The sequence below is a fragment of the Panthera pardus genome, unplaced genomic scaffold (genome assembly GCF_024362965.1).
Source record: "Panthera pardus isolate Hobbes unplaced genomic scaffold, ASM2436296v1 HiC_scaffold_8, whole genome shotgun sequence".
Classification (NCBI taxonomy): domain Eukaryota; kingdom Metazoa; phylum Chordata; class Mammalia; order Carnivora; family Felidae; genus Panthera; species Panthera pardus.
In genome coordinates this window covers 81,515,122-81,542,873 of record NW_026527013.1, presented here as the reverse complement: position 1 = coordinate 81,542,873, position 27,752 = coordinate 81,515,122, and the positions used below count along the sequence as shown (strand labels likewise).

Here is a 27,752-nt window from a genome sequence, read left to right as displayed (position 1 = left end):
GTGGGAGATTTATGGATTGGTTGACTGTATGTGGCATACCCTTCATGTGTACAGGTTGGAATGGAATAGTGAGCACCTTTGAAGAGAACATTTGTCACACATTTTCTCCTGACAGCTTGCCACCTAGGACAAGTCTTAAATTCAACATGCTCTATCTCTGAGGATGGATTACTCTGCCCATAGTTGATATTAATAACTTCAGTAGATTAGTGGGCCAAATTTAAGTACCAGAGAGATTCAAATGCATAAACAAAGCAGAAAATCTAATACATGAATATTTGAATCCTAACAAAAACTCTTTAAAGGGCAAGATAATAGAATTTTTTAATAACTAAATAGATATCATAAAGTGTTACATTTAAACATAAGGTTAGATCCTAAGAATCTTCTTAGTTTATGTACTAATGTGAACCACTTAGTCACCTTATAAATTTTCTGAAATACTGTAATTGAATGGTAACAGATGGATAGCTATTACCCATGGCAATTATATAACAAATTATCCTGGAATTTCCTCAGAAAAGGGTGGAATATTCAGAAATTAACATAGTTTTCCAAGAAATCTGGTTTTTATGATATTCGGAGATAGTTTGTTAGCTTGTCTTTGTTTTGGACAAAGGAAAGAAAGCCATATAATACCACCAAGTATAACTTTAACTTTCTTCACTTGATACCAATTTTGATACCAAGCAAAGAAAAGTAAAAATAAATGAAAAACAAAAAAGTTGAAAAATAGATTGTAACAAACATTTTGCCAAACACAGCTGTTTCCAGTTCACTAAGTCAACTATTACAAAATATTTTAATGTGCCTTCTGGCAAACACAAATAGCCTCATTTCATGGAAATGCCACATTTCCAATTATTTCTGATAGCTTGTAACAGTTTAAGGATATGCAACCATTTCTACAGATTTTTTTTTCATTTCTACAGATTTCTATATCAGGAAAAGAAGGTAAGACACTACCTACTCTTTAAATATATATCAGATAGACCTGAATCCATATCATAACAGCATATTTCACAAGAGCAAACTAGTAGCCAATAGTATAAATACACTCTGCAGATGTTTTTAGTATGCACAATTTAAAAATAAAATTAGAGAATTAGTTGGCAACATTTAAAAATTGGTAGATTTTATATAAAAATGGAATTTTCAGCTTCTCAAAAAATTACTAGATTTGATGACACTGGATTCATATTCCAATATTGCAACAGTCAATTGGCATTTAGCAGAGGCTGACTTTCAGAGATACTAAAAGAGGCTGCCCTTTTTAAAAAAGAACAGTTTGCCCCACCCATGCAATGCATGGCCCATGTACTAATACCTAGGCTGTTTCAATCATTTATGTTACTTTTATGGACCTTATAGGCATTTGAGATTGGGACTCTGTACATATTTTATGTTATATATTTATATGAGATCTATCTATCTATCTACCTATCTATATCTCAAGGTAGAAAATAGTCAATTGATTAAGAGAATGGCTCTATTTATAAAACTCTTGCACAAACTTTTTGGAATGTCATATTCCTTAGGGTTGTATCTGTCTCTTTTGCCTATCCGTGTAACTACCAGAGCACAAGGGTGTCTGACTGCATTATCTGAGATTTAGTACTTAACACTTTAAAATTTGAGATTTTTTTTTTGCTGTTTTTCCATTTCAACTCCTGATAATTTTATCAAATAAACTTGAATCTGACAATTTTTTAACTAATTGAGATACTTAAAATTCATTTAAAATGAAATATTTTATTTGGATGTTGAAATGTGTTTTCATTTCAATAAAACACCATGGGACAAAAATAAGCTAAAAAGATTATGAAGACACTGTGAAAAAATGTATCAGTCAGCAAATTTTGTTGGGGCCAAAAATCAGGAAACATTCAGTTAACATAAAGGACTTGTATTTTTTATTTCAGTCATTCATTGATTTCATAATAAGACCCAGGATTGGTACAGCTACCTCAGGCTAGCTGAGGTTACCTTCATCGAGGAACCAGGCTTCTCTGTGCCTGCCTCCTTGTCTTCATAGTCACAAAATGACTGCTATCCCTGTGGAAAGTCAAGAAGCAGCAGAAAGGGTAAAGAGAACAAAGCCTCTTTTTTTTCCCCCAAGATTTTGCTTTCTTATTAAGGAAAGTCTTTTATTATTATTGTTGTTGTTGTTGTTGTTGTTATTTACTTTTTAATTAACATAGAGGACTTTTTAAAAAATCTACAAATATTATCGTTGCAGTTAATTATCCCTTTGGTCCTGTACTTTAGGACTTGATAAAAAAAATTATAATTTGTAAGGGAAGTGCAGATAATAAATTCCAAACAACTTACTCCAATAGTTATCATTTTAGTGGAAGTTTGGGCCAAATAGGAAGTGAACATCCAGTAATGCAGTCAAATGAGAAAATTATTTCCAGGCAAGTCAGGCACCAGCACACTAGGGATTCTAAGAGGGGATTTATAAGGACAAAAAGAATTTATTCAGAAATAGCATAATTTATGACTTGTGGTAGGATGGAAGACTGGAAGTTCCATTAAGGTAGGGACCAGGTCCATTTCTCCCATCACTGTATCTCCAAGGTCTGCCCCATGTGGAACTCACAAATACTTGAGTAAGTGAAAGAAATAACACATGTGACTGCTTAGCAAATAGTAGTCTTTCAATAAATATTTACTAAATAAATGAGCAATTCCTGAAATGAATTGATTCAATAAATATTTACCAAGTGAATTAATACACAAAATACAAATTAATCATTCTTCTTTTATCTCTTATTGAAAGTAATGCTTGGGAAACAAAAGCAAAAATAAACTATTGTGGCTTCATAAAAAGTTTCTGCACAGTGAAGGAAAAAAATCAACAAAACTAAAAGGCAATTGATGGAATGGGAGAAGATATTTGTAAATGACATATCTGATAAAGGGTCAATATCCAAAATCTATAAAGAATTTACCAAACTTAACACCCCAAAAATCAAATAATCCAGTTAAAAAATGGGCAAAAGACATGAATAGACATTTTTCAAAATAAGGCATACAGATGGCTAACAGGCACATGAAAAGATGCTCAACATCACTCATCATCAGGGAAATGAAAATCAAAATTATAATGGGATATCACCTCACATCTGTCAGAATGGAGAAAATTAACAACACAGGAAACAACAGGTGTTGGTGAGGATGCAGAGAGGAAGGAACCCTCATGCACAGTTGGTGGGAATGCAAACTGGTGCAGCCACTGTGGAAAACAGTATGAATGTTCCTCAAAAAGTTCAAAATAGAACTACTCTGTGATCCAGCAATTGAACTACTAGGTATTTATCCAAAGGATACAAAAGTGCTAATTCAAAGGGGTACATGCATCCCAATGTTCATAGCAGCATTATCAACAATAGCCCAATTATGGAAAGAGCCCAAATGCCCATCGACTGATGAATGGATAAAGATGCATGTGTGGAATATTACTCAGCCATCAAAAAGAATGATATCTTGCCATTTGCAATGATGTGGATGGAGCTAAAGAGTAGTACGCTAACCGAAATGAATGAGACAGAGGAAGAGAAGGAGAAATACCCTGTGATTTCACTCATATGTGGAATTTAAGAAACAAAACACACTAGCAAAGGGGGAAAAAAAGAGGCAAACCAAGAAACGGACCCTTAACTATAGAGAACAAACTGATGGTTACCAGAGAGCGCTGGGTGGAGATGGAAGGGTTAAATAGGTGATGGGAAGGCAGCTATGCTCACCACTATATCACCAATGTACGCCAGTGATGGGGATTAAAGAGTGCACTTGTTGTGATGAGAACCGGGTATTGTATGGAAGTGTTGAATCACTCTTTTGTACACCTGAAACCAATTTTACATGTATGGTAACTAACTGAAATTTAGATAAAAACTTTTAAAAAATAATGCTTAATATTTATTTATTTATTTATTTATTGAAAGATTGCTATAGGTTATGTGTTTTATGTATATTATCTCATTTAGTCCTCACAATTACCTCATGAAATAAGTATTATAATCCAAATTTTTAAAAATATATTTTAAAAAATTTATTAAAAAAAAATAAAGCTTTTATTTTAACAACAACAGCAGCAACAAAACTCGAGGTGGTTGAGAAACTTGACCAAGGTCACAGCTGGTGAGAAGCTTTCCAGGGATTTGGCCACAGTCCTATTCTGTCAGTCATTTTTGTGAATTAAGGAAAGTCAGAAATGAGTAGCATAGCCTTGCTGATGGCATGGAAACAATGTGAAACATTTAGAGAACTTAAGGTAATATAGATTGGCAGATATGAAATACCATGCAGAGGTGGATGATATCCATGAAAGGGTACTGTGTCAAATTGATGCTGTGAGGAGGGATGGGGGGAAGAAGACATACTAGTTAATTTTGATATCACTTATAGTGGGAAACCAAGAGACAGTAGTCAAAATCAATTATAAGAAAGAGGGAGGGGCACCTGGGTGGCTCAGTCGGTTGAACGTCTGACTTGGGCTCAGGTCATGATCTCACCATTCCTGAGTTCGAGCCCTGTATTGGGCTTGCTGCTGTTTCAGTGCAGAGTCCACTTTGGATCCTCTGTCTCTCTCTCTCTCTACCCCTCCTCCACTCACACACATACTCTCTCAAAAATAAATAAAACATTTTTTTAAAAAGAGGGAAAAGGGTATGATATAATAATATGAATATAAAGATAACATTATAACAAAAGCACAGATCTTCCTAAATTCCAGAAGCTATGTTATGAATAAAAACAGATATATGTAAATATAAAGGAAAGATAAACCTTGAAATAGAATTATATTATAGGAAGAGACAGGGATCAGGGTGGAGGGCCTGGGGATAAAAGTTAGAATTCTTTGAATATACTTTGTTTTGGAGAGATGGTATAGAACAGTACCTTAACTATAAAATTAAATTGAAAAGCAATTCTAAAAATTGAAAACAAAATAAATCGATCAAACGTTAACTATGTTGGTGCATAACTGTGCAATCATAAAATCATATAGGACAATTAGAGAAATATGAATACTGACTGGATATCTGATGATATTAAGGAATTTTTGTTAGTTGGGGGAGAATAATGATGGCATTGTGGCTACAGTTTAAGGGAGTTCTTGCCTTCTAGAGATACATATGGAAATGTTTATAAATAAAATTCTTGGATAATTTAGGGATTTGCTTCACAATAATCTGGAATTGGGTGGTGTAGGAAATGAGTGGGGGCTGACTCAAGATTGGCCATAAATTGAAGCTAGGTTATGGGCATTCGGGTTCATTATATGATTTTCTTTATTTTTGTATAGGTTTGAAAATTTTCATTAAAGGGTTATACATTTCTTGATAACCAAAAGTACCAGAGTTTAGATATCCAAGTGAGTGTTGACCTAAAATACTTTAAAGGCTATCAACTTAATCCAAGAACTTTATGTTGTGTCTATATATAATTATATATTATAATAATCATTATTATACTTAATCATCAGAATAGACAACTTTGCTTTGAAACAAAATCCCTATCAATTGGCTTGATTTCCTGTCTTAAACACCAAACTTAGCTCTACAGTGAGCTAAGAGGACCTTTGACTCTCCTTGAAACCCAAATCTATCCTCAGAGAATGAATACTTGCCAGCCATAGAGGTGATGAAAAGAACATGCCAAAGAATTAGAATAGACTATGTCAACTAGTTTAAAAAGAAAGCATAAAGGAATAAAATCCACATTTTGATACTTTGAATATGGTTCTGAATTTCTCATTAGAGACAACACCTTATTCCACAAAAGACAAGAGAGTGTTAGCAATAATTAGTATCACATCAAAGGTTTTCACTGAGGGTATCCTTATCCTGAGCATTGAAAAACAGATGGTGTAATTATCAGTGCATTGCAAACTATCATGGATTTATAAATGGGTTATTGCAGACATGAATAGAATATTAGTCTTACACACAAACTTATGGGAAAATGTGAACAATCTAAACTATAGTGCTTAGATGAGGTTTCAGTTTAAGAGTTAACATATGCATAATTATATATGCCAGAAAAATGTACTGGGGGACTTGAATATGCTCTCTCATTTAATTCTTCTAATAATCCTATGAGAGAGGTATGTCGCAGAGAGGCTATGCTCTAAGGAGACAAACGAGGGTTCACATTTCCTGTGACTCCAGAGTCCTTCCTCTTTTCACTCTGCTGCTCTGCCTCCTGCCATGTTGGCTAGAATCAGACACAACACTGACAGGCCTAATAATAACTATTGATAATTTATTATCTTTAAAAATGCAAATTTCAAACAAATAGCCAGCATCACATTTAATTATAGAACACTGGAGGCATTCCCATTAAAGTCAGAAATAAGGTAAGGAAGGGTACCTGATAAAAGCATGGTCATTGAATATGATTCAGAATGCGTGCCAAGGCATTTAGACAAGAAAATGATGTGTGTATATGTGAGAAAGAAGAAACAAATGATCATTATTTACATCTGATAGAAATGCCTACATGAAAAATACAAAATAATGTTATAGTGAAATGAGGTGACCATTTATAAAACAAATTTAAAAAAATATAGCTTTCTTTTTTAAATTAAAAAAAAAATTTTTGGGGGGCGCCTGGGTGGCTCAGTTGGTTGAGCGGCCGACTTCGGCTCAGGTCATGATCTCGCGGTCTGTGGGTTTGAGCCCCGCGCCGGGCTCTGCGCTGACCGCTCAGAGCCTGGAGCCTGTTTCAGATTCTGTGTCTCCCTCTCTCTGACCCTCCCCTGTTCATGCTCTGTCTCTCCCTGTCTCAAAAATAAATAAAACATTAAAAAGATTTAAAAAAAAATTTTTTTTTTTGAGAGAGATAAAGTGCAAGCGGAGGAGGGGCAGAGTGAGAGAGGGAGACACAGAATCTGAAGCAGGCTCCAGGCTCTGAGCTGTCAGCACAGAGCCCGACACTGGGCTCGAACTCATGAACTGTGAGCTTGTGACCTGAGCCAAAGTCGGATGCTCAACTGACTAAGCACACCCAAAATATAGCTTTCTTAATAAGAAGCTTGAAAACATATTGAAGAAACGATCCCATTTGTAATAGCAATGGGAAAGATAAAAAATCTGGAAATAATCATTAAGAATGTGAAAATCTATATATAGAAAACTAATAAATAGGGAAATGTAAAAGCAGATTTGAACAAATGTCCTAGGATGACAAAAATACTTTAAAAGAGGCCATTTACCTCTGAATTAATCAATAGAATTTTAGAGCATAAAAGATGATTATAAAGTACAGTTGAAACAATAAATTTTATAAAAGGAAGACTGTTAAGTGTGAAATCTCCCTTTCAGACTGAAGATGTATTCTAAACCTATGAGATTTAAACAGTGTGACAGTAGCACCAGAATAGAGTGCTGCTTTATCATTGTAACCAGAAAATAGCTTGTTTATGCATAACTTAATATACAAGTTCAAGTCAGTGCAAGGAAAAGATGGAATTCATCAACACAGTGTATTGAAAGAACAAAATTAAATATTTGGGGAAAGAATAAAGCCAGGCCCCTATCTCATATTTTACTTAAAAATATATTCTAAAGGGGCGCCTGGGTGGCGCAGTCGGTTAAGCGTCTGACTTCAGCCAGGTCACGATCTCGCGGTCCGTGAGTTCGAGCCCCGCGTCAGGCTCTGGGCTGATGGCTCGGAGCCTGGAGCCTGTTTCCGATTCTGTGTCTCCCTCTCTCTCTGCCCCTCCCCCGTTCATGCTCTGTCTCTCTCTGTCCCAAAAATAAATAAAAAATGTTAAAAAATATATATATATATTCTAAAGTTTTAAAATCAAAACAAAAAATGAAACTATAAAAATAAGAACAAAATACACATGGATATTTTATATGATTGTAGTGTTGTGAAGGAATCAAAGGGAAACAACTAATATAAGCACACAACATCTAAAGACTTCCACATATCTACATACACACTTAAAAATCAAGTGTCAAACTTGAAAACAGTGTGCAAACACTTGATATACAAAGGGTTAATAACACAACTTTATGTATAAAAAAAGTTTTAGAGGTCAAAAAGAAAACCACCACAAAATGACTAGTGATCATAAAAATATGTCACTAAATATAAGACCAAATGACTGATAATTACATGAAAAATTGTCTAACAATCCCTTTCTCAAAGCAGTTCTATTTCTTGGGAAGTGCCCATTCAGGTGTATGCACGAGTACCCCAAGAAACATACAAGAACGTTCAACTACCATTATTAGCAATTGATGAAAATTGGAAACACCCCCAATTTCCATAGGCAACATAATGGATAAGTAATATTGGCATAAAAATACAATAGAAAAATACATGCAAAAATATGGATAGTTCTCACAAATATAACAGAGTGAGAGAAGTAAAACACAAAAATACATTTTGCATGATTCTATTTACATCAAATTTAAAATATAGGTAAAATAAAAAGTATGGTGTTTAGGGATTCATGCTTAAGTGATAAAACTATGAACAATTAAAAAGGATTATAAAAGTCACAGTAGCTACTACAGGTAGAGTGATAGGCTATAAAGGGAATTTCTGGGAGCTGGCAACATTTTATTTTTTGACCTGGGTAGTGGTTGAGTATTTGATTTAACTTATACCTTTATATTTTAGACACTTTAACATAGGTGTATTACGCTTCAAAATTTTAAAAGATTAAAAACTATGTAGAAGATGGTCTATTTTTTTTATAAAATTACACATTCAGAAAAATTATTTGAAATAGTCCAAAATGTTAACAAAAGTATTATTACACTTAACAACAAAAAACCCAAACAACCCAATTCAAAAATGAATAAAGGACCTGAAAATTCATTTCTCCAAAGAATATAAATGGCAATAGGCACATTAAAAGATGCTCAACATCACTAATCACTAGGAAATACAAATCAAAATCACAGTGAGATATCACTTCACACTCATTCAGATGGCTAGTATTGAACAGATATCTGTGCACCCATTTTTGTAGCCTCATGATTCATTAAAGCCAAAAGGTGGAAACAACTCAAACGTCCACCAACAGAGCAGTAGATAAACAAAATGTGATATACACGTACAATGGAATTTCATTCGGCCTTAAAAAGAAATGATATTCTTTCTGATACACGCTACAACATGAACGGACCTTGTAGACATTATCCTAAGTGAAATAAGCCAGGTACAAAAGTACAAATATTGTATGACTCCACTTACTTAAGATACCTCGAACAGTCACGTCCATGGAGACAGAAAGTAGGACAGTGATTACCAGGAGTGGGACAGCGAGGAGTGAGGATTTACTGTGTAATGGGTACGGAATTTCAGTATGGGGTGATGAAAAAGCTCTGGAGGTGGATGGTTGTACAACAGTGAATGTACTTAATACCACCGAATGTACATTTAAAAATGGTTCAAATGGTGCATTTAGTGTTATGGTTATTTTACCATGGTAATAAAGAAGTAGGATTATAATTTTCATATGCATTTCTGTATTTTCTAATCTTTTTTACAATAAGCAAGTATTTGATTTGTAATCAGAAAAAAAGTTTTCAGAAAAGGGATTTAAAAAAAACTGGTCACATGCCTTCTAGAATGCAGCTCTGGGCAGGGTCGGGCACAAGATGGTTTTTTTGTGGTTGTTTTTTTTCTTTTTCTTTTATTTTACTTACATCCAAGTTAGTTAATATATAGTGTAATAATGGTTTCAGGAGTAGAATTTAGTGATTCATCACTTACGTTTAACACCTAGTGCTTATCACAACAAGTGCCCTCCTTAATGTGTATCACCCATTTAGCCCATTCTCCCACCCACCAGCCTTCCAGCAACCCTCGGTTTGTTCTCTGTATTTAAGAGTCTCTTATGGTTTGCCTTCCTCTCTGTTTTTATCTTACGTTTCCTTCCCTTCCCTATGTTCATCTGTTTTGTTTCTTAAATTCTACATATGAGTGAAATCGTATGCTATTTGTCTTTCTCTGCCTGACTTATTTCGCTCAGCATAATACACTCTAGTTCCATCCACGTTATTGCAAATGGCAAGATACTTGCATTCTCTTTGGGGCACAAGATGTTTTCAAAAAATAATTATCTTAAGAATTTATACTCTAAAGGCAGACAATACAAACAAGCATAGACAGAAAGACAAGTGGGAAAAAAATTATGGATACAGATGTGTATATGTTGGAGAAATTGTCTGAATCATTTTCATGCCCAGCAAGGCATGTGAATAGCACATATGGGAATTCCCAATTCTTTTGAAAGACCTGAAGAAACCGTATTGCTTTCTAAAATCCCAGCAGCATTGTACTAGGAAAGTTTTAATATGGGTAAACTATATTTTGGTGGCATTTTTCTATAATCTAATGACAAATTAAGAGTACTATACACATCAATCCAGAATTTGCTGGAATAGCTATTTGGGAAGTTGGAAGACCTGAGCAGCCTTGGTCAGGTTTGGACAGATCATTTAGCTTTTCCTAGACCTGTTCACTTATCTGTAAAATGAAGGCGTTGGTCTTGATAACATGAAACGTCATTTCCTGAGGTTTTGTGGCACAGTGAAAAGCTTGCAACAGCAGTTTAATATTAAAGTTCCTCTAGTAAACACTAAACACTATTTGTTCTAAATATTCTATATCAATTGCTGGAATATATATTTAGTATATGCACCTTCCCCCTGACAATGTTATTTTGCTATTTGCTGTAGTACAGGTGTTCCAAAATAGGAAAAACTCAAGAAATTACAAGGAATTAAGTTGTTATGAAAGCAAACACTTCCACAACAAAACTCCTTTAAACATTTGGAAGTTGGATATGCTGACTAAAAGCTCACACTGTTTGTTAGGTTAAGCTGTTTGGAACTCGTATGTCTTAAAAGTTTATTTAACTTTGCGGATGGGCATCATAACAATGTAATCTGGAGCGACTACTGACACGCGGGGCCACTGTCAAAATGATGGAGGAGGTGCTCAATCATGAGGCCCTAATGCTCTGATTCCAACCGTATCCTATTTGTTCTCTCAGTATCCACTCCAGAAAGGAAAATCCTGTAAAATTAGCTTTACATGTGGATTTAATAATCTTCATTGAACGAAATATTGTGATACATTAAACAAAAGATCCCACCATGATGCAATTTCTCTCTCTTCATCCCCCGCTCTAGTCTTTTTTTCTGTGTTTCTTTGTCTCTGTCATCTTTATCCCACCACCTCCATCTCTCAGAGCTCCACTTTATTCCATGACACTATATTTCTGTCTTCTATGTTTGGGTGGGAATTAGAGGGGAAAATTATAGAAGATGAGCACATAATAAGCAGCAGATGTTAGCTATTTGTGGAGCAGGGAGGAAGAGCAACTTAAACTTGGCCAAGATTCTCCAAGTCAGGCCAGGCTCCTCTTCTGGTGCCTGCCCTAGAAAGGAGAAAAGTCAAATCCCCCAATCCATATGCTGTTTGCCCCTTCTTACCCCCACTGCTTCACACTACAGAAGCAAAGATATAAAAAGGAGGGGAAAAAATAGGAGAGGAGCAAATGTAAAAAGCAGAAAGTTTTAATATATTTACCTCTTGTGCTTTTATAGTTTCAGTGCTACAGTTATATCTATTCTGTGCATTCTGCAGAATTTATAATTTATTGAATTGATAAACCCTACAGTCATTAAATAAGTTTTAGACCTAGGGAAGCTACATGTGCTATTTGTATGGGGTATGGTTTTCTTTCTAAAACCCCTTTTGTTCTAAACCCTTTTTCTGCTTGGTACACAGAAGATTTTGGAGTGGTGGTAGTTAGGGAGATGGGTTAAGAAGCAAAGAAATAAGCCTAATAAAGGGGACAAACAGGAAGCTCTTTTCTCTACCTAGATAGCATATATCCAAGGTAGCAGTGGTTATTTACAGACACTATACAACCTTTGTGGTCTAATTTGGAAAAAATGACTTGAAAAATGGCCATCTCAGGAGTAGCAAAAGGAGAGGCCAGTGCTATGGCATAGTGAGAGGGATTGGGGTGGGATTCAGAAAAGGCAAGTATGTTCTAAGGCCAAACACATTGCCTCTGTCCAAGGCTGGCTCTGGCTTGGAACATATTCTTCAGGTTAAAGCTCCACCAAGTAAGGAAGTGTCTGTTTTTTCACCCTTATTATCCCTAGGGCCCAGTAGAGAGCATGGTTCCATAAATGCAAAATAAGTATTCATTGGATGAATAGCTAAAACAAAACAGATCTTCATAGTTTTCCATTGTAATTAGTGATTTAATTAAAGGATGCTCTGTACTTAGGTTTATATTTTAATGATTTGCTTTCCTATTATATGGCTTCTAATGAACAACATTTAGAATCATAAACTATTACAGCTGAAAAGGGCCTTAGTGATCTCTAACTTGACTTTCTCATATTACAGACTTGGAAATGAAAGCCTACTTAAGTGGCAAGAAAGCAGAAGTTTCCTCCCTAAGAACACGAGTTCCATAACTACCATCCTAAAGTTCTTTTCACTGTATCATGACATGCTATTTTTGAGATGATCACAGTAACGAATGAAAATTTAGTTTAAATTTATATGTGACTGACAACTTTTGTGCCTGTCTTGTCATCTTTTTGTGTATAAGCAATTGTTGCAGCTAAACTTTGTATCAGTTGTCAAAACACATGCCTATCTTTTGTACATACAAACATAGTCAAAACAACTTTGTATTAAATACACAAGCAAAGGAAAGCTGTGATAAATAATAATGGATACTTAAAAATAAACAAAATAAGGGACAAGCAATTTTACATCTGTTGATAATGATCTAGAAGTAGTTTCTTCTACCCTGAAAGATTTTCACTGAAAAGAACAGGAAATGACTCAAATCACAGATATTATCAAACTAGAAGCAGAAAAAGAAATAAACTAAATAACATAATGCTGTACCTTAGAATGCTATATTGTAAATACATAAAAAGATTTCCAAAGGACTTGGATGAACTGTCAGTGTTTCAATATGTACTATATACAACCTTTAATCCATTTCATAAATTTTCTTTACTTACCAGCACCATACAAGACACCTTTAAGTTAACCTTTATTGAGAGAGTTCATGTGTTGTCATATATTTCATAAGATAAACTTGAGTTCTTTCAAAAATGAGTCTCAGAGTAAAGGTAGACATTTAAAAGACATGTATTCAGCATGAAATTATTCAGTTGGTGTGGAATTAGTTTAATATCTTCATTTTTCCATAATGATTTAATTATTTAAGATGCACACTATTCTGATGAATGAACTAAAATATTAAACTAAATCCTTGGGGCGCCTAGGTGGCTTAGCCAGTTAAGCATCTGTCTTGAGCTCAGGTCACAATCTCGCAACTCATGAGTTCATGCCCCACATCAGGCTCTGTGCTGATGGCTCAGAACCTGGAGCCTGCTTCGAATTCTGTGTCTCTGTCTCTCTCTGCCCCTCCCCTGTTTGTGGTGTCTCTCTCTCTCAAAAACAAATAAAAACATTAAAAACTAAATAAAATAAATCTTTAAACTAAATTTTATGATTCAACTTATATTTATATACATTATCTAATAACATGATATATATATATAACACAACACATACATGTGATGTATGTTTATACATGTAATATGTTATATAAAAATTTAAATATTATTTTTAAATGCCAAATAAAGACAAAAAACAATAACCCAAGGGAAGCAAGGTAATACCTGAAACAGGTAATACCAAATTAACCTTCTTAGCTTAGAATGAATGTACAGACATTTCCAAGGATTTAAAGCTCTGGATTTTGTAGCAGTATACAGTCAGTCCTCATTATTCATGGATAGTGTATTTGCAAATTCACCTACTCATTAAAATTTGTTTGTAACCCCCAGATAATACATGTGGCTTTTGGGGATCATTTGCAGACATCCCTAGAATGGTGAAGCTCTGCTGTCTTGCTTCAGCTCTCATGGTGTAAACAGAATCCTTTCGGTGGTCTAAGTGTCACCTTTTGTTTTGTTTCTTGTTTTCATTTTTTAATTTGTTAATGTTTATTTTTTGAGACACACACACACACACACACACACACACACACACACACAGAATCCAAAGCAGGCTCCAGGCTCTGAGCTGTCAGCACAGAGCCCGATGTGGGGCTCGAACTCACAGATGGTGAGATCATGACCTGAGCCGACGTTGGATGCTTAAGTGAGCCACCCAGGCACCCACCCCTAAGTGTCATGTTTTTTCACACTTTTGTGCTCCCAAGTTTAGTGCTGAAGTGCTGCCTAGTGTTCTTAAGTACAAGACTGTTGTGATGTGTCTTATGGAGAAAATACATGTGTTAGATAAGATTCCTTCAGGTGTGAATTATAGTTCTGTTGGTCATGAGTTCCATGTTAATGAATCAACAATATGAAATAAGATGTTTTTAAACAGAAACATGTTTAAAAAAAGGTTACGTATTGATGGCTTGACAAAAGTACTATGACCAGAGGTTCACAGAAACCTAACCTAGTATGTCCCCTGGGAACAGTGACTTTGTAGGACGTAACTACCAGAAATAATGGGAGACAAAGAGAAGATGCACAGAAAGCCACAACTGGGGGAGGAGGGAGACATAATTTGATTTTCATGATTTCTTTACCATGCTTTTATTGTTTGTTTTGTTTCAGGAATATGAAAAGAAACAAGATGTATTTTCAATATAGAAATAAAAATAAATACATTTTGTTTCTCCAGCATTGGTTATATGAAGTTTCCTAAGTGTCTGGAAATTAGATGACAGCAAAATTAGATGTCATGCCCCATGGATCTCTTCAATCCTTTATGATCCCTGGCTTGGTGGGTGGTATATGGTAAAAGGAGATACTGTTGATAGATGACAACTGATGGATATCTCAAGACTTCCATGGAATATTATAGTTTCATAAAATTCTAGCCCGAGGAGCCCTGAATACCCCACTGAAGATCTGGGCCATTAGCACATCAGATAACTGTATATATTCTGTAGTCTTATAAAGAGTGGACCCTTGTATGTTTATGCCCTATATTTCTTTTGAACCAAAACCCTTAAGAATTCACATAATGGATCTTTCATGGTAGGTCCATACTAGAGGGATTTCTAGTCTGCATCTATGCTAGTGAGGTACTTGCAAGACAGACCAAAGAAACTATCAACTCTTATTCTAGTTTTAACCAAAATCAGGCAATTCGTGATCTCTCCATGGGTTGCTGAAATCAGGGCTTTGTTTTAAAGTTCTGTGAAATTTATAACGAACAAGGACTAAGACCCCAAAAGAATATTAAAATAAACATTACTTACTGTTGGCATTTCAAATCAAGTACTTTCAAAAGTGAATGTTTAAACATTTCTTATCATAAAAACATGTATTCCCTAAAGAATAATCAAAGGCTCTTGAATTTAAACATAAGAAACTACAAATATGTTAATACATGTAGTACCAGTGAAAATATCTCAATGCTATAAATAATGATTGTCATTATATTCCTTTGGTACAAATAGAATCAAAGTGTTCCCTTAAAAAAAAAACCGTATTATAGGAAATGGAAATTTACTTTTGAAATCTGATCCAAATACAGTAAATGCAGATCCTCCCTTGAATATACTTTGAATAAGACAACACTAAAGAAGTCTGAATAGAAACCCCACCATATGTCAGTGCTAAATAATTTGTTTAGATTTAAAAAACAAATCTTTAAATGGGCATCATCTGTCAGTTCTGGGTTGAGGACAGATGTGGGGTTGGAGGGAAGATTCTGATGCTGCCATGAAGAATGAGAGGTGACATTCGAGTCGGGGCAGACTGGGCATGAGAAAATCCAGGAAGACTTTCCAGCAAAAGGGAGGAGGCAAAAGGTCAAGGTCAGATGGTGGGAATTCCATAGTATTGGACAAAAGTTTTTCAAGCTTTTGATTATCTGATAGCTAGCTGCCTTCTTGAAAGCCTCTCTCCTGGTCTTCACAACACTGTACTCTTCTGGTTCCTGTCCTGTTTCTTTGACCATCCTTTCGGTATCTGTGGTTTCAAACTGATACCCACATTTATTCTGTGATGATTTCATACCTAGGTGTCCAACTGTTTGGTAGATGTCTCTAATTAATGGCTTGTCAATGTATTCCAAACAGAAGTAATACTTCTACACTCTCCCCAATCTACTGCTCCCTTCCAGTTGTCATTGCCACATTACTTAACTTCAACCAGAGTCGTATTTCATAGTTCTCCTTCTCCCCCCCACTTCTGATCAGTTATAAGCTTTCATGGCTTCTATCACTGCTTGGAAATAATGTCTGCAATGCCTTGACCACCCTCCTGCCATCACACTAATACCTCTCATCTAGAACTCCCATTTCCTACTGGTTTCTAGTCGAAGATTCATTCCTAAGAATGGACCTGGGGTGGGGGGCAAGGTTCCTACTGTTAACTAACATTTGACAAATGCAGCATACATCACTTTTCTCTTGACCAGCCATAATACACTTTAGTGTATGACTGATATTTCTCAGAACCGCTTGTCCTGGGGCTCTATTTTCATATTACATTCATCAACATCTAGTTATTCACGTTCCAGAAAACACACTTTGGGAAACAATGACTTGAACTATAAAAATGGCCCCTAAACCGCTCTCCTTGCCTAAACTTTCCCTTTCCAGTGCATCGAGTATTTCACTGATAGATTAATTTCTCTAAAGTACTTAACTCATTACAGTATTCCCTTGCTCAGAAACCTTCAGTGGCTCTCCATTGATCTAAGCAGTGATGAAGCACCAGGTTCCCACAACGTGGTACTAATGTACCTCCCAGTGTTATCCTTTCCCCCTACATGGCCGTGTGGCATAGGAGAAAACACATGAACTTTGGAGTAAGCTCCAGGTTCTTAAAAACTGTAAAACAGGCTTTGAGTCCTTTCTTTGCTCATCTGCAAGTGCACTTAGTAACTGCAGAGATGGGAGGAGGCAGCGAGATAGTATTAGTGAACATTCTCGCATAATTGTAGCGCATACTCTCTGGCCCCATGGGTTATAGACTCACTAGGCAGGTTGAACCTCTGTCATGTTGTAGTCACCTAGTGTCTTCCTGCAGTAAGTGACCAGTGATGTTTTAAACTGAGAACGCAGAGGATCACCTGCCAGTGTCAATGAGAACTGATCAGTAAATCAGTACTTCTATTTGGGGAATTTTTTTACGGGTCCTGAAGGAGCCAGTTCCCACAGAACATCCAAGCTTTTTAGGTGGAATGTGCCACTGGCGCTTGGCTGGGGTGGGGGTGGGGCGCAGGGTCCAAGAATCAGCAGCGATGCTTGAAAAGCAAATGTCCAATTCAAACAGATGAAACAAAAGCCCACTGCAAGAGTCAGAAAGCTGCACTTTTATTAGATTCAGAAACTTTTTTTGAAAGTTTATTCTGAGAGAAAGAGAGAGAGAGAGAGAGAACATGCAAATGTGTGAGCAGGGGAAGGGTAGAGAGAGAGGGAGAGAGACAATCTCAAGCAAGCTCCATGCTGTCAGTGCAGAGCCCAATGTGGGGCTCGATCTTACGAAGCATGAGATCATGACTTGAGCAGAAATCAAGAGTTGGACGCTTAACCAACTGGGCCGTTCAGGCCTCCCAGAAACTTTTAAAAGTGCTTACGATTTACTTCAAAGTCCAACATGAAGAAAATACAAGGTCCTCAACACCCCTGCCTACGAAGGAAAAAGGAATTTTTGTTTGATTTGATCACTAGCATAGTCTAAGTGCCTCAAATGGTGTCTTGCATGTAGAGGATGCTCAGTTAATATGATGGAGGGATGGAGGGATGGATGGAGGGATGAATGGATGGAGCAAGGGATGGAGGGAGGGATGGATGGAGGGATGAATGAATAGTTGGATGAATGGGTGGGTGGTGGATGAATGAATAAATGATTGAATGGATGAGGCCATGGCATGCATTTTATATACAACCTAGTAGAGCACTGAATATATAGAAGATCCTTAATAAGTAATTGGCTAAATATATCAATTGTATCCCTAACCAGATAAGGGCATTTATAAAAAATGTACCTTAAACTAAATATTATTCCTATATATTTCTAATTTATAAAATATTTTTATATATTATCTATATTATCATCATTCTCTTTCTTTTAAAATTATCTATTCATTCATTTATTTCTCCCCTCACAACATGGGAGTGTCAGAGCTTAAAAGCAGGTGAGGAGAGAAAAATGAAATTAAGAGATTAATTAGATGTTCTTAGTCAGAAGGTTAAAAAAATTTTGCCTAAATTGGTTTGACTATGTTGAATGGAATGAAGAGAAAACAAACTTAATTTTTTTAAAAACCTGGAAGAAGATGGAGGAAAATGAGGCATAAGGTGTGTAAAACATGTTTGATAAATTTGTCTGGAAAGAATGTTATGCTTAAATGCATTCTTTTCCCTTAACATTTCACTCAAAGTTTTTATAACTATCATTCTTGTATGAGGGAATAATAGCCAAATATCTCCTTCACAGCACAGGCACCAAGCCTCAGTGAAGTTAATGATCTGTATATTCAAGAGCAGGTAGATCCAGGGCTAGAATCCATGTCTTCCAAGTATTCAGGAATAAACACAATCGCCAAAGTGTAAAGTGAGCCTGACACATTTAGAGAACATAAAGAGTTAGGGTGACTAGGGTATCTGGCTGGAATGAAGGGGATATATAGAAAAGTCATAGGAAATCAAATTAAGGAAATAACTGAGATAGATTACAGAGTGCCTTAAAACACAATAAAGAATCTAGATTTTTATCCATGTCAGTTATTTTTGAAATTATTTTTAAAGCAAAAAATATCCTTTTTAAAGTAAGAAACCTTATATGAGATGCCAGTATGCAAAACAACTAAAAAGAAGGTGGTTTCTCCCATTGAAACTGTTCCCTCCTTCCTGCCCCTCAGCCTCTGAGGAGAAAAGGTTGAAAATTGATAAAAGGTTTAAACCAAGGAAAGTCTGAAAAGGCATAAGTCTGACAAGTGGGCAGGGCAGTGCTAGAGCAAGTGGCATAGAGACCAGGTGGAGGAACCCACCGTGGGAGGAACAGAGCACAGAGGCATGGTTGTCAGTGGGAAGAGGAGGCAGAGATGCCGGGGACAGAGGGAGAATCTGAACAGAGCCAAGAAAAGTTCAAAGATTCACATGTGGGCAACTGTAGAATATAATCACAAACGTGGTGAAGGAAAGCAGGAGGCTGCTGGTTTTGATGAAAGGCAATGATGTACCTTTTGTCATGTAGACATTTCTACTACGCTAGGCTACAGCCAAAGGAATAGAAAGTAACCCCTTTCTACCAGTTTTCTTCTGTTTTTCAAATAGATGAAACAAAAGTGCATGGCATGAGTCTGAAAGCTGCACTTTTTGCCATATTAACAAAAAAATTTAAGTGCTTAACATTTCACCTGAAACTCCAACATGAAGAATATACAGAATCCCCGATGACTCACCCCATTCTACAAAGGAAAAAAAGACCATTTCCATTTTTGTAAACTTTCTGTTCTTCAGTCTGGGTAACTAGCACATTAATTTTTTTTTTTTTATCTTTAAAAGCTAGTTTTTCCAGGGGCATTAAGTACAATTTATTTCAAGCATAATTATTTTGAAATCCAAGATTTTTCTGGTGCTTCATAAACTAAATGGTAAAAGTGAAACTTGAGGAATCTGTACACCCAGGCAACCACAGTAATTCTGATGCGTATTATTTTGAGAATAAATAACAGGTTTTGGCAAGCTGCGTGTAAAGAGGACAGTCTCCTCTTCCTCTGTGATTCTGAAACTGGTGATGCAAGCGCTCCCGCCCTTTTCTGAGAACACAGAAAACCTGACTCAGGCAGGCAGCTGCGGCTATTAAAACAGCGCCGGCCCGCACGCGTCCCCGCTGGGGTGAGGGCCACCGCCGCCGCCGAGCAACGATGAAGCTAGCCAACTGGTGGGGGCTGAGCTCGGCTGTCCTTGCGGCTTATGGCGTTTTGGTTGTGGCGAACAATGAAACGGAGGAAATTAAAGATGAAATGGCCAAGGATGCCTGCCCGGTGAGACTAGAAAGCAGAGGGAAATGCGAGGAGGGGAGCGAATGCCCCTACCAGGTGAGCCTGCCGCCACTGACCATTCAGCTCCCGAAGCAGTTCGGCAGGATCGAGGAGGTGTTCAAGGAAGTCCAGAACCTCAAGGAAATGGTAAATAGCCTCAAGAAATCTTGCCAAGACTGCAAACTGCAAGCTGACGACAGCCGAGACCCGGGCAGAAATGGACGGCTGTTACCTAGCCCAGGAGCGCTAGGAGAAGCCAATGACAACAGAGTTCGAGAATTAGAGAGTGAGGTTAACAAGCTGTCCTCTGACCTAAAGAATGCAAAGGAGGAGATCGATGTGCTTCAGGGTCGCCTGGAGAAGCTCAACCTTGTAAATATGAACAACATAGAAAATTATGTTGACAGCAAAGTGGCAAATCTAACATTTGTGGTCAATAGTTTGGATGGCAAGTGTTCATCTAAGTGTCCCAATCAAGAAGAAATACAGTCACGTCCAGGTATGTATAATGTCTTCTTACCATCTGTTCATGAATATTATATAGCTAGACAGGATCTATAATCATTAACTTTTGCAAAGAAGTTAGACAAAGGACAGATGAAAGAAATTAAGCCTTTTATTCATCAAGGTAGTACAGGAAAAACTAATATCTTTGCAAATGTGACCACAGAAACAAGAATTAATTACAAAAATCATAATTCAGTATCCATTAGAAAGCACTTTCAATTTCAAAGATCTTGTTTGTTAATGCCAGAGCTACACACAAACCAAAGTAGAGAGATATTATTTCTTAATATTTTACTGCATTTCACTTCTCATATCTCCTCATTGAAGTGTTTGAAGACAACACAGATAAGGCAGTATTTCCAGCTGTGTTCATTGGAAGTCAGTTTCCTGTGGTTGGCTGACTACTCCTCTCATGTGGCCACAGGAAACCTTTGCAAGATTTTAACTTATCTGCCAATCATAATCCCAAATATCTAGTGAAAACAGGAGATTTTATAAATGGAATAAAAGCAGCTATATGGCTTCATGTGTGTGCAAAACTTTTTGCTTTGAGTGGCACAAAAACATTTTAAGGGGAGAGTTTTGGCATGACAGAAGACCACAAACTTAGTTACCTACTGTGCCCACAAACTTCTAGCTGTGGCACTGGTTCCTCCAAGTGCTGGCTTTCCACCTGATTCACTGCTGCTGATGGTCTTGTTACACTTTGGAAAGCCATCTCTGCATTAGGACCTCCACTTACCATGCATGTAAGGTTGAAGGGATATGGTGCCTGGGATGGAGATCACATTCATTTGGAACAAACACCTCATGTGTGCTCCATCCCCAAGGAATCTGCTAGGGATCTGAAGGTGGGGCTTTCAAGGACCACTGTTGCTAATACTCCTGCCAGCCCGTATCTGAACATACCCTGAATGGCAAGGCAGAAGTTCACATCTTAGGTGACATCCCTGGGTGCACACTAGATTTGCTGCTGCATGGCAGCTTGTAATGATATGAACAAAATTCTACCGTCTATTTTTATACTAAGAGTTTAGGGGAAATGTTGAAATACTTTGAGTTCTAAATACACATGAACAGATTTTGTTTTGAGTAGTAACTTACTTTATCTGGCCCAAATCCTTATAAAAATTATCTAAGAGTAAATACCTGTATTTGATTCCTATAGAACCATCCTGAACATAACCACCTGTTGTTCTTTTCTAGAAACCAAACATGTGAAACCCTGGCTAAATACGTTCCAGATAATAAATTCAGAATAAGAATGTTGGTATAGAGAGTATGATGCTAAGTGAAATAAGTTAGTCAAATAAAGACAAATACCATATGATCTCACTTATATGTAGAATTTAAGCAACAAACAGATGAACATAGGGGAAGGGAAGGAAAAATAAAATAAGGCAAAAAGAGAGAGGGAGGCAAACCATAAGTTCTCTCTTAACTGCAGAGAACAAACTGAGGGTTGCTGGAGGGGAGGTGGGGAGATGGGCTAAATGAGTACTGGGCATTAAGGAGGGTACATGTTGTGATGAGCACTGGGTGTTGTGTGTAAGCGATGACTCACTAAATTCTGCAGAAAACAAAACTACACTATACATTAACTAACTTGAATTTAAATAAAATATTGGAAAGAGAAAAGTTTGCAAACGTATGCGTGGAAGCATTAAAAAAAGGATATTGGTATATTATTGAAAAAAAATCTTTTTTTTACTTGAGCTTCTTAATTTAGTTGTCAAGAAAGTAAAATAAATATGAATTTATGATCAAGTCTGTACATTAGAATTTTAATACATAATTTGGAACATATCCTATAAAACGTTCTGGCAGAAGAGGATATCAGCCCCGTTAGGTGAAAGGAAATAGAAACTCTGCTTCTTCTGTAAACATGGAATGCAGTTCTAGAAGGGTTGGAAGCATCTGACCTTTAGGACCAAGGAATGCAGTAGTTACAAGAACAAGCTTTACAGCCAGCCAGATCTCAGTACGTGCCTTGGCTCTACCACTTAATGCTTCTGTGAAGTTGACCAAGCCACTGGTTCTCTTTGACCCTAACTAAGTATCCTCACCTGCAGACTGGAAATAATACCTACATCATAAGGTCAACGTGCAGACTAAGTGTGAAAATGTTATCAAGTCTTTGGCAGAATGCCTAGAACACATAAGTAGCACTCACTAAGTATTACTAAATTACCAAAACTATTTCATTGACTTCGTTGTTGTTTTTTGTGAACATTGTTACTATTATTACCAACCAAGAGTATGTTGGAGAGCCTTGTCTGCTTTATAGCACCAAGTTCTTATTCTGAGGCTTTAATAAACATTTGCTAAACAGGTTCAAGTAAATTTTGCAGAGCAAGGTTTCATGAACACCACTGACTAAATTATCAAACTGCTTTTGTACATATAAAGAATTCTTCATATGCATCATTTTTAGTAACAAAATCCAATGTCTTTCTCTTCTTCCCCCTTCAGTTCAACATCTAATATATAAAGATTGCTCTGACTACTACACAATAGGCAAAAGAAGCAGTGAGACCTACAGAGTCACACCGGATCCCAAAAATAGTAGCTTCGAAGTTTATTGTGACATGGAGACCATGGGGGGAGGCTGGACAGTGCTGCAGGCACGTCTCGATGGAAGTACCAACTTCACCAGAACATGGCAAGACTACAAAGTAGGCTTTGGGAACCTCAGAAGAGAATTTTGGCTGGGGAACGATAAAATTCATCTTTTGACCAAAAGTAAAGAAATGATTCTAAGAATTGATCTTGAAGACTTTAATGGTGTCAAACTCTATGCCTTGTATGATCAATTTTACGTGGCCAACGAGTTTCTCAAATACCGTTTGCACATCGGTAATTATAACGGCACAGCTGGAGATGCCTTACATTTCAGTAAACATTACAACCATGATCTGAAGTATTTCACCACCCCAGATAGAGACAATGATCGGTACCCCTCTGGGAACTGTGGGCTCTATTACAGTTCAGGCTGGTGGTTTGATGCATGTCTTTCTGCAAACTTAAATGGCAAATATTATCACCAAAAATATAGAGGTGTCCGTAATGGGATTTTCTGGGGCACCTGGCCTGGTATAACTGAGGCACACCCTGGTGGCTACAAGTCCTCCTTCAAAGAGGCTAAAATGATGCTGAGACCCAAGCACTTTAAGCCATAAATCACTAAACTCATTCCTCTGGGTATTTATTACCTAATAGGGCAATTAATTCCTTGAGCACTTTGGAATATGTTTTATACTCCTTTACTATGACTAAAAATTTATCTCTAGGAATAGGTTCTTATGCTACACAGCATTTGAAATAAAGCTGAAAAAGCACACATTTTATAGGCGTCTTTTGTTGCTGTTATACTGTTATCCAGATGAATATTTGCAAAGCAATTGGGAGTGTTGAGAATTACACATTAGATTTATGATTCCCTTAATTTCTATTAATTGAAAGATTTTCTATTTACTTATGTTACTTGCTATAATTATGAAATCATTGTTTCTTTAGCAGGCTGGATTTTTACACAAGTAATCTGTATTTTGATTGTGATTTAAATACCTTTTTTTCAGGCTATAGTCAGTTATTGGCTCTTTATGTCTCTAAATACCTTAATCCTCATTCTGAGATAAACCTTCTCGATTTATGGCATTTCTTTTGGGTCAGGAAGACCCTACAGCATTTTAGCTCCCAGACAAAGGGAAATACATGTAATTAAACCTGTTCATGTACTATTTGTGAAATGTAAAATATTTGTCATTTAAAATATTTTGGTGGTAGCATAATGTCACTCCTAAAAGCATTCAGAAAATTAATTCAACCTTAAAGACCATGATTTAAAGGTTATTAATTCACAGTTGATAACTCTTTAGGTGTTGGATGGTTAAAACTGCTTTACTATAAAAATTAGCTTCCTTTGCTTTGATTGCACAACAGTTTTTAATTTAAGATTGCTCATTACTGTGCATGACTACTGGTAAGCTTTCTTTTGGAAGGGTAGGTGTGGGTGGGGAATGAAGCATTTATTTATAGACTAGATTACTCTGAGGGCCAAAGCATTTATATCCAAAGCAATATTTTCATTAAGTGATTCACTTCATAGAAAGCTAAGTTTTATAAGACATATGTATTTTGATATATATAGAATAGTAGTTCAAATATTATGTATATCTTAACCCTAACTGGTGTATTGCTTATATTCTTATCAGAAAATTTAAATACAGGTGTTTATTTTTTTTAACCAAACTAAAATATATGAAGCTTTTATAATTCACTAATTCTGGAGTGCAGACCATTTTTTACAGATTATTAAAAAAATAGTGTGTTAAATTTAATCATTGTAAAAAAGGGATCATTTCAGAGAGAACAGTGGTATTCTGTTGAACATTTAAAATATACTCTAGAATAAAATTTGAAACAATACACTATAGTGTATGTGAGTCATAGAAATGTATTCAATCTTTAATTTCTAGTTTGTTTCTACCACAGTAACTCAAAATATACTCAAAAAGATGCAACTTTACTCATAATTTGAAAATAATTAAGGATAGTAGCTTTAGGAAACAAAGTAACTTTTCAAATATTGCCCTTTATAGAAAATTCTAACCAAAAAGAAGCAAGATACTCTTAAAAATATATGACATACAAAGTTTTCAGGTACACATGATGAAAATTAAGTTATTATGAATACTATTAAAGTATTAAGGCAAGAGAAATGCAAAGAGAATTGTGACAGCCAAAATACAAAATATCATGGTACATTTCAAAAGCTTCATATCTACTCAATAGTATAACAGATGTAAATGTAACTGATTTACACTTTTATTCTTTTTTGTTTTTTTAAAAAAAGATTAAGAAGATTTTTATTTTATACAATGTATTTATTTCACATAGAATTTTCATTTACTATATGTAATTGTTGATATATGCATAAGTTTAAGTCAATTCCCATGATCAAAAATGGACTCATGAAGCAGGATCTGATCCTCTCAAACTTCTATTTCTCACACTGAAAAAAGGAAAATATACGGACTCTTCGCAAAATACAGTTCTAAAGAAAAATAGCTCATAAAGCGAGTATCCACTGATATAATGGGAATGAGATTATCATTTCAGAAGATTTGCCAAATAATCCATTAATCCATGTAAATACTCAAAAGCTGCCTTTTATCTTTCCACTTATTTCAAAGGATCAAATTTTATTTCTATTATACTTTTATGACACTTTTCCAATAAAAAATTCTGTGACATAGAAATTCCTTCTTGAAATCATTTCATGTCATTTATAAAATGTATTTTATACTTTATCATTTCATGTCATTTATAAAATATATTTTATGCTTTGCTAATCTTTAACATGTTGATGGAAATAGATTATATCTGAAAGAGCGTTTTGCTTTAACATAGTTATTCACTAATATGTGCTAATGTTCACAAATGTGGATTGATTATTAACAAATTGGTTCCATTTTAAAGGCTAATATTTGTTATCTTAATAAGACTTTATTTCTAAACTTTATCATTCTTTGAAAATGTTGACTAAAACTAGTCCTTAGAAATTCCAACTGAGGGGCACCTCGGTGGCTCAGTCGGTTGAGCCTCTGACTTCCGCTCAGGTCATGATCTCCTGGTCTGTGAGTTCAAGCCCTGTGTCGGGCTCTGTGCTGACAGCTCAGAGCCTGGAACCTGCTTTGGATTCTGTGTCTCCCTTTCTGTCTCTGCCCCTCCCCTGCTTGTGCTCTCTCTCTCTCTCAAAAATACATAAACCTTAAAAAAAAAAAAAAGAATATATAAGTGAAAATAGAAGTCCTTAAAAAAAAAAAAGAAATTCCAAGTGAAACTGATCCACTCATTGCTAAGAAGAAAAATCAAATTTTTCCTATAGGCAGTAATGCTTCAAATGAATGAATGACACATCTGTCCAATAAAGAGCTTAAATATACAAAGTATAAAACATACTCTAGTAACAAAATTTGCTGGTCTTATTTTTGAGTGGCTACCCAGGGAAAGGTTTTAAAAGTAAAAGTGATGGGTAATGTCATCATGATAAGCTTTTATTTAGAGTTCTTCTTTTCTTTTATGTATAAATAAGTTTATGTCTCATGTCTTTTAACCACCCTATAAAATAAAAGATTTAATCTTCACATCTATTTATTTCTGCAATATGGAAACATTAAATATTGTTAGTAAAATTATATTTATATATTTACTCTTGTCTGAAAAGTTGCATAATGTTCACCTAACTAGACTTTACCTTTGACTCTTTTTGAAGACTTTAATGAGTTCTATTTCATTAACAGGAAGACCATTATCTCACTTCCCTCCAGCATACTGTTGACACCTTTGAAATACAAAAGTTTCCGTTTTGTTTTGCAGCATTTAGCTCCATCTTTTTCCATCATTAACATTCCTGCTGGCTCAGCCCTCATCAACTCCTTTGGATAATGCAAATGCTTTCTCAGAGTAACCCATGCATCCAGTTTCCACCCTCCATTTCACTGTCAGAGAGACTATTTAAAAATACAGTTGTTATCATATTATTGCCCTGCTTAAAACCTTCCAACAACTGCTCATTTCCTATATGATAAATCCAGCAAATAAACCCCCTGTTCTTGCACAATCCCCACATTCCCTGAAGTTTTCATTATTCTGTGTATACTGTTCCCTTGGTCTAGATAGAAGGCCATCCTCTACCAGAGTTTTGTCTTCTTACTGCTTGTGATCTAGAGCAGGGACTCAGAAGCTGGACTTGTTAGGTTTGAATTTCAGCTCTACCATCTGCAAGCTGTGGGATCACAAACACAGTCACTTAATCTCACAGTCCTTTGGTTCTTTCAGTTATAAAATGGATAACAGTCGGGGCACTTAATCTCACAGTCCTTTGGTTCTTTCAGTTATAAAATGATAACAGTAGGGGAACCTGTGTGGCTCAGTCCGTTGTTAAGCATCTGACCTCGGCTCAGGTCATGATCTCCCAGTTGGTGAGTTTGAGCCCCGTGTTGAGTTCTGTGCTGACAGCTTGGAGCCTGGAGCCTGCTTCAGATTCTGCATCTCCCTCTCTCTCTGCCCCTCCCCCACTGTTCTCTCTCTCTCTCTCTCTCTCTCTCTCTCTCTCTAAAATAAGTAAAAACATTTAATAAACAAAATTTTTAAATGGATAACAGTAGAATCTGCCCAATAGAGTTATTGAGAGG

The 27,752-nt window shown here is 36.0% G+C and overlaps 2 protein-coding genes across 4 annotated transcripts in view; one reads left to right on the top strand and one right to left on the bottom strand.

The window, feature by feature from the left end:
- CCDC146 (coiled-coil domain containing 146) overlaps positions 1 to 27,752 on the bottom strand; it is a 116,953-nt gene that overhangs the window by 55,610 nt on the left and 33,591 nt on the right. The gene's annotated exons all lie outside the window — the stretch shown is intronic.
- Positions 19,799 to 26,702, top strand: FGL2 (fibrinogen like 2). The gene is made up of 2 exons (XM_019451268.2): positions 19,799 to 20,545; positions 23,026 to 26,702. Exons 1-2 carry the CDS (start codon positions 19,930 to 19,932, stop codon positions 23,730 to 23,732), a joined length of 1,323 nt encoding a protein of 440 aa, XP_019306813.2. The 5' UTR covers positions 19,799 to 19,929; the 3' UTR covers positions 23,733 to 26,702.

Bases quoted from the DNA above. Each gene is read 5' to 3' on its own strand.
- FGL2 (XM_019451268.2), top strand. From the start codon at position 19,930: ATGAAGCTAGCCAACTGGTGGGGGCTGAGCTCGGCTGTCCTTGCGGCT. The intron at 20,546-23,025 runs GTATGTATAATG...TTCCCCCTTCAG, and splicing joins AGAAATACAGTCACGTCCAG to TTCAACATCTAATATATAAA.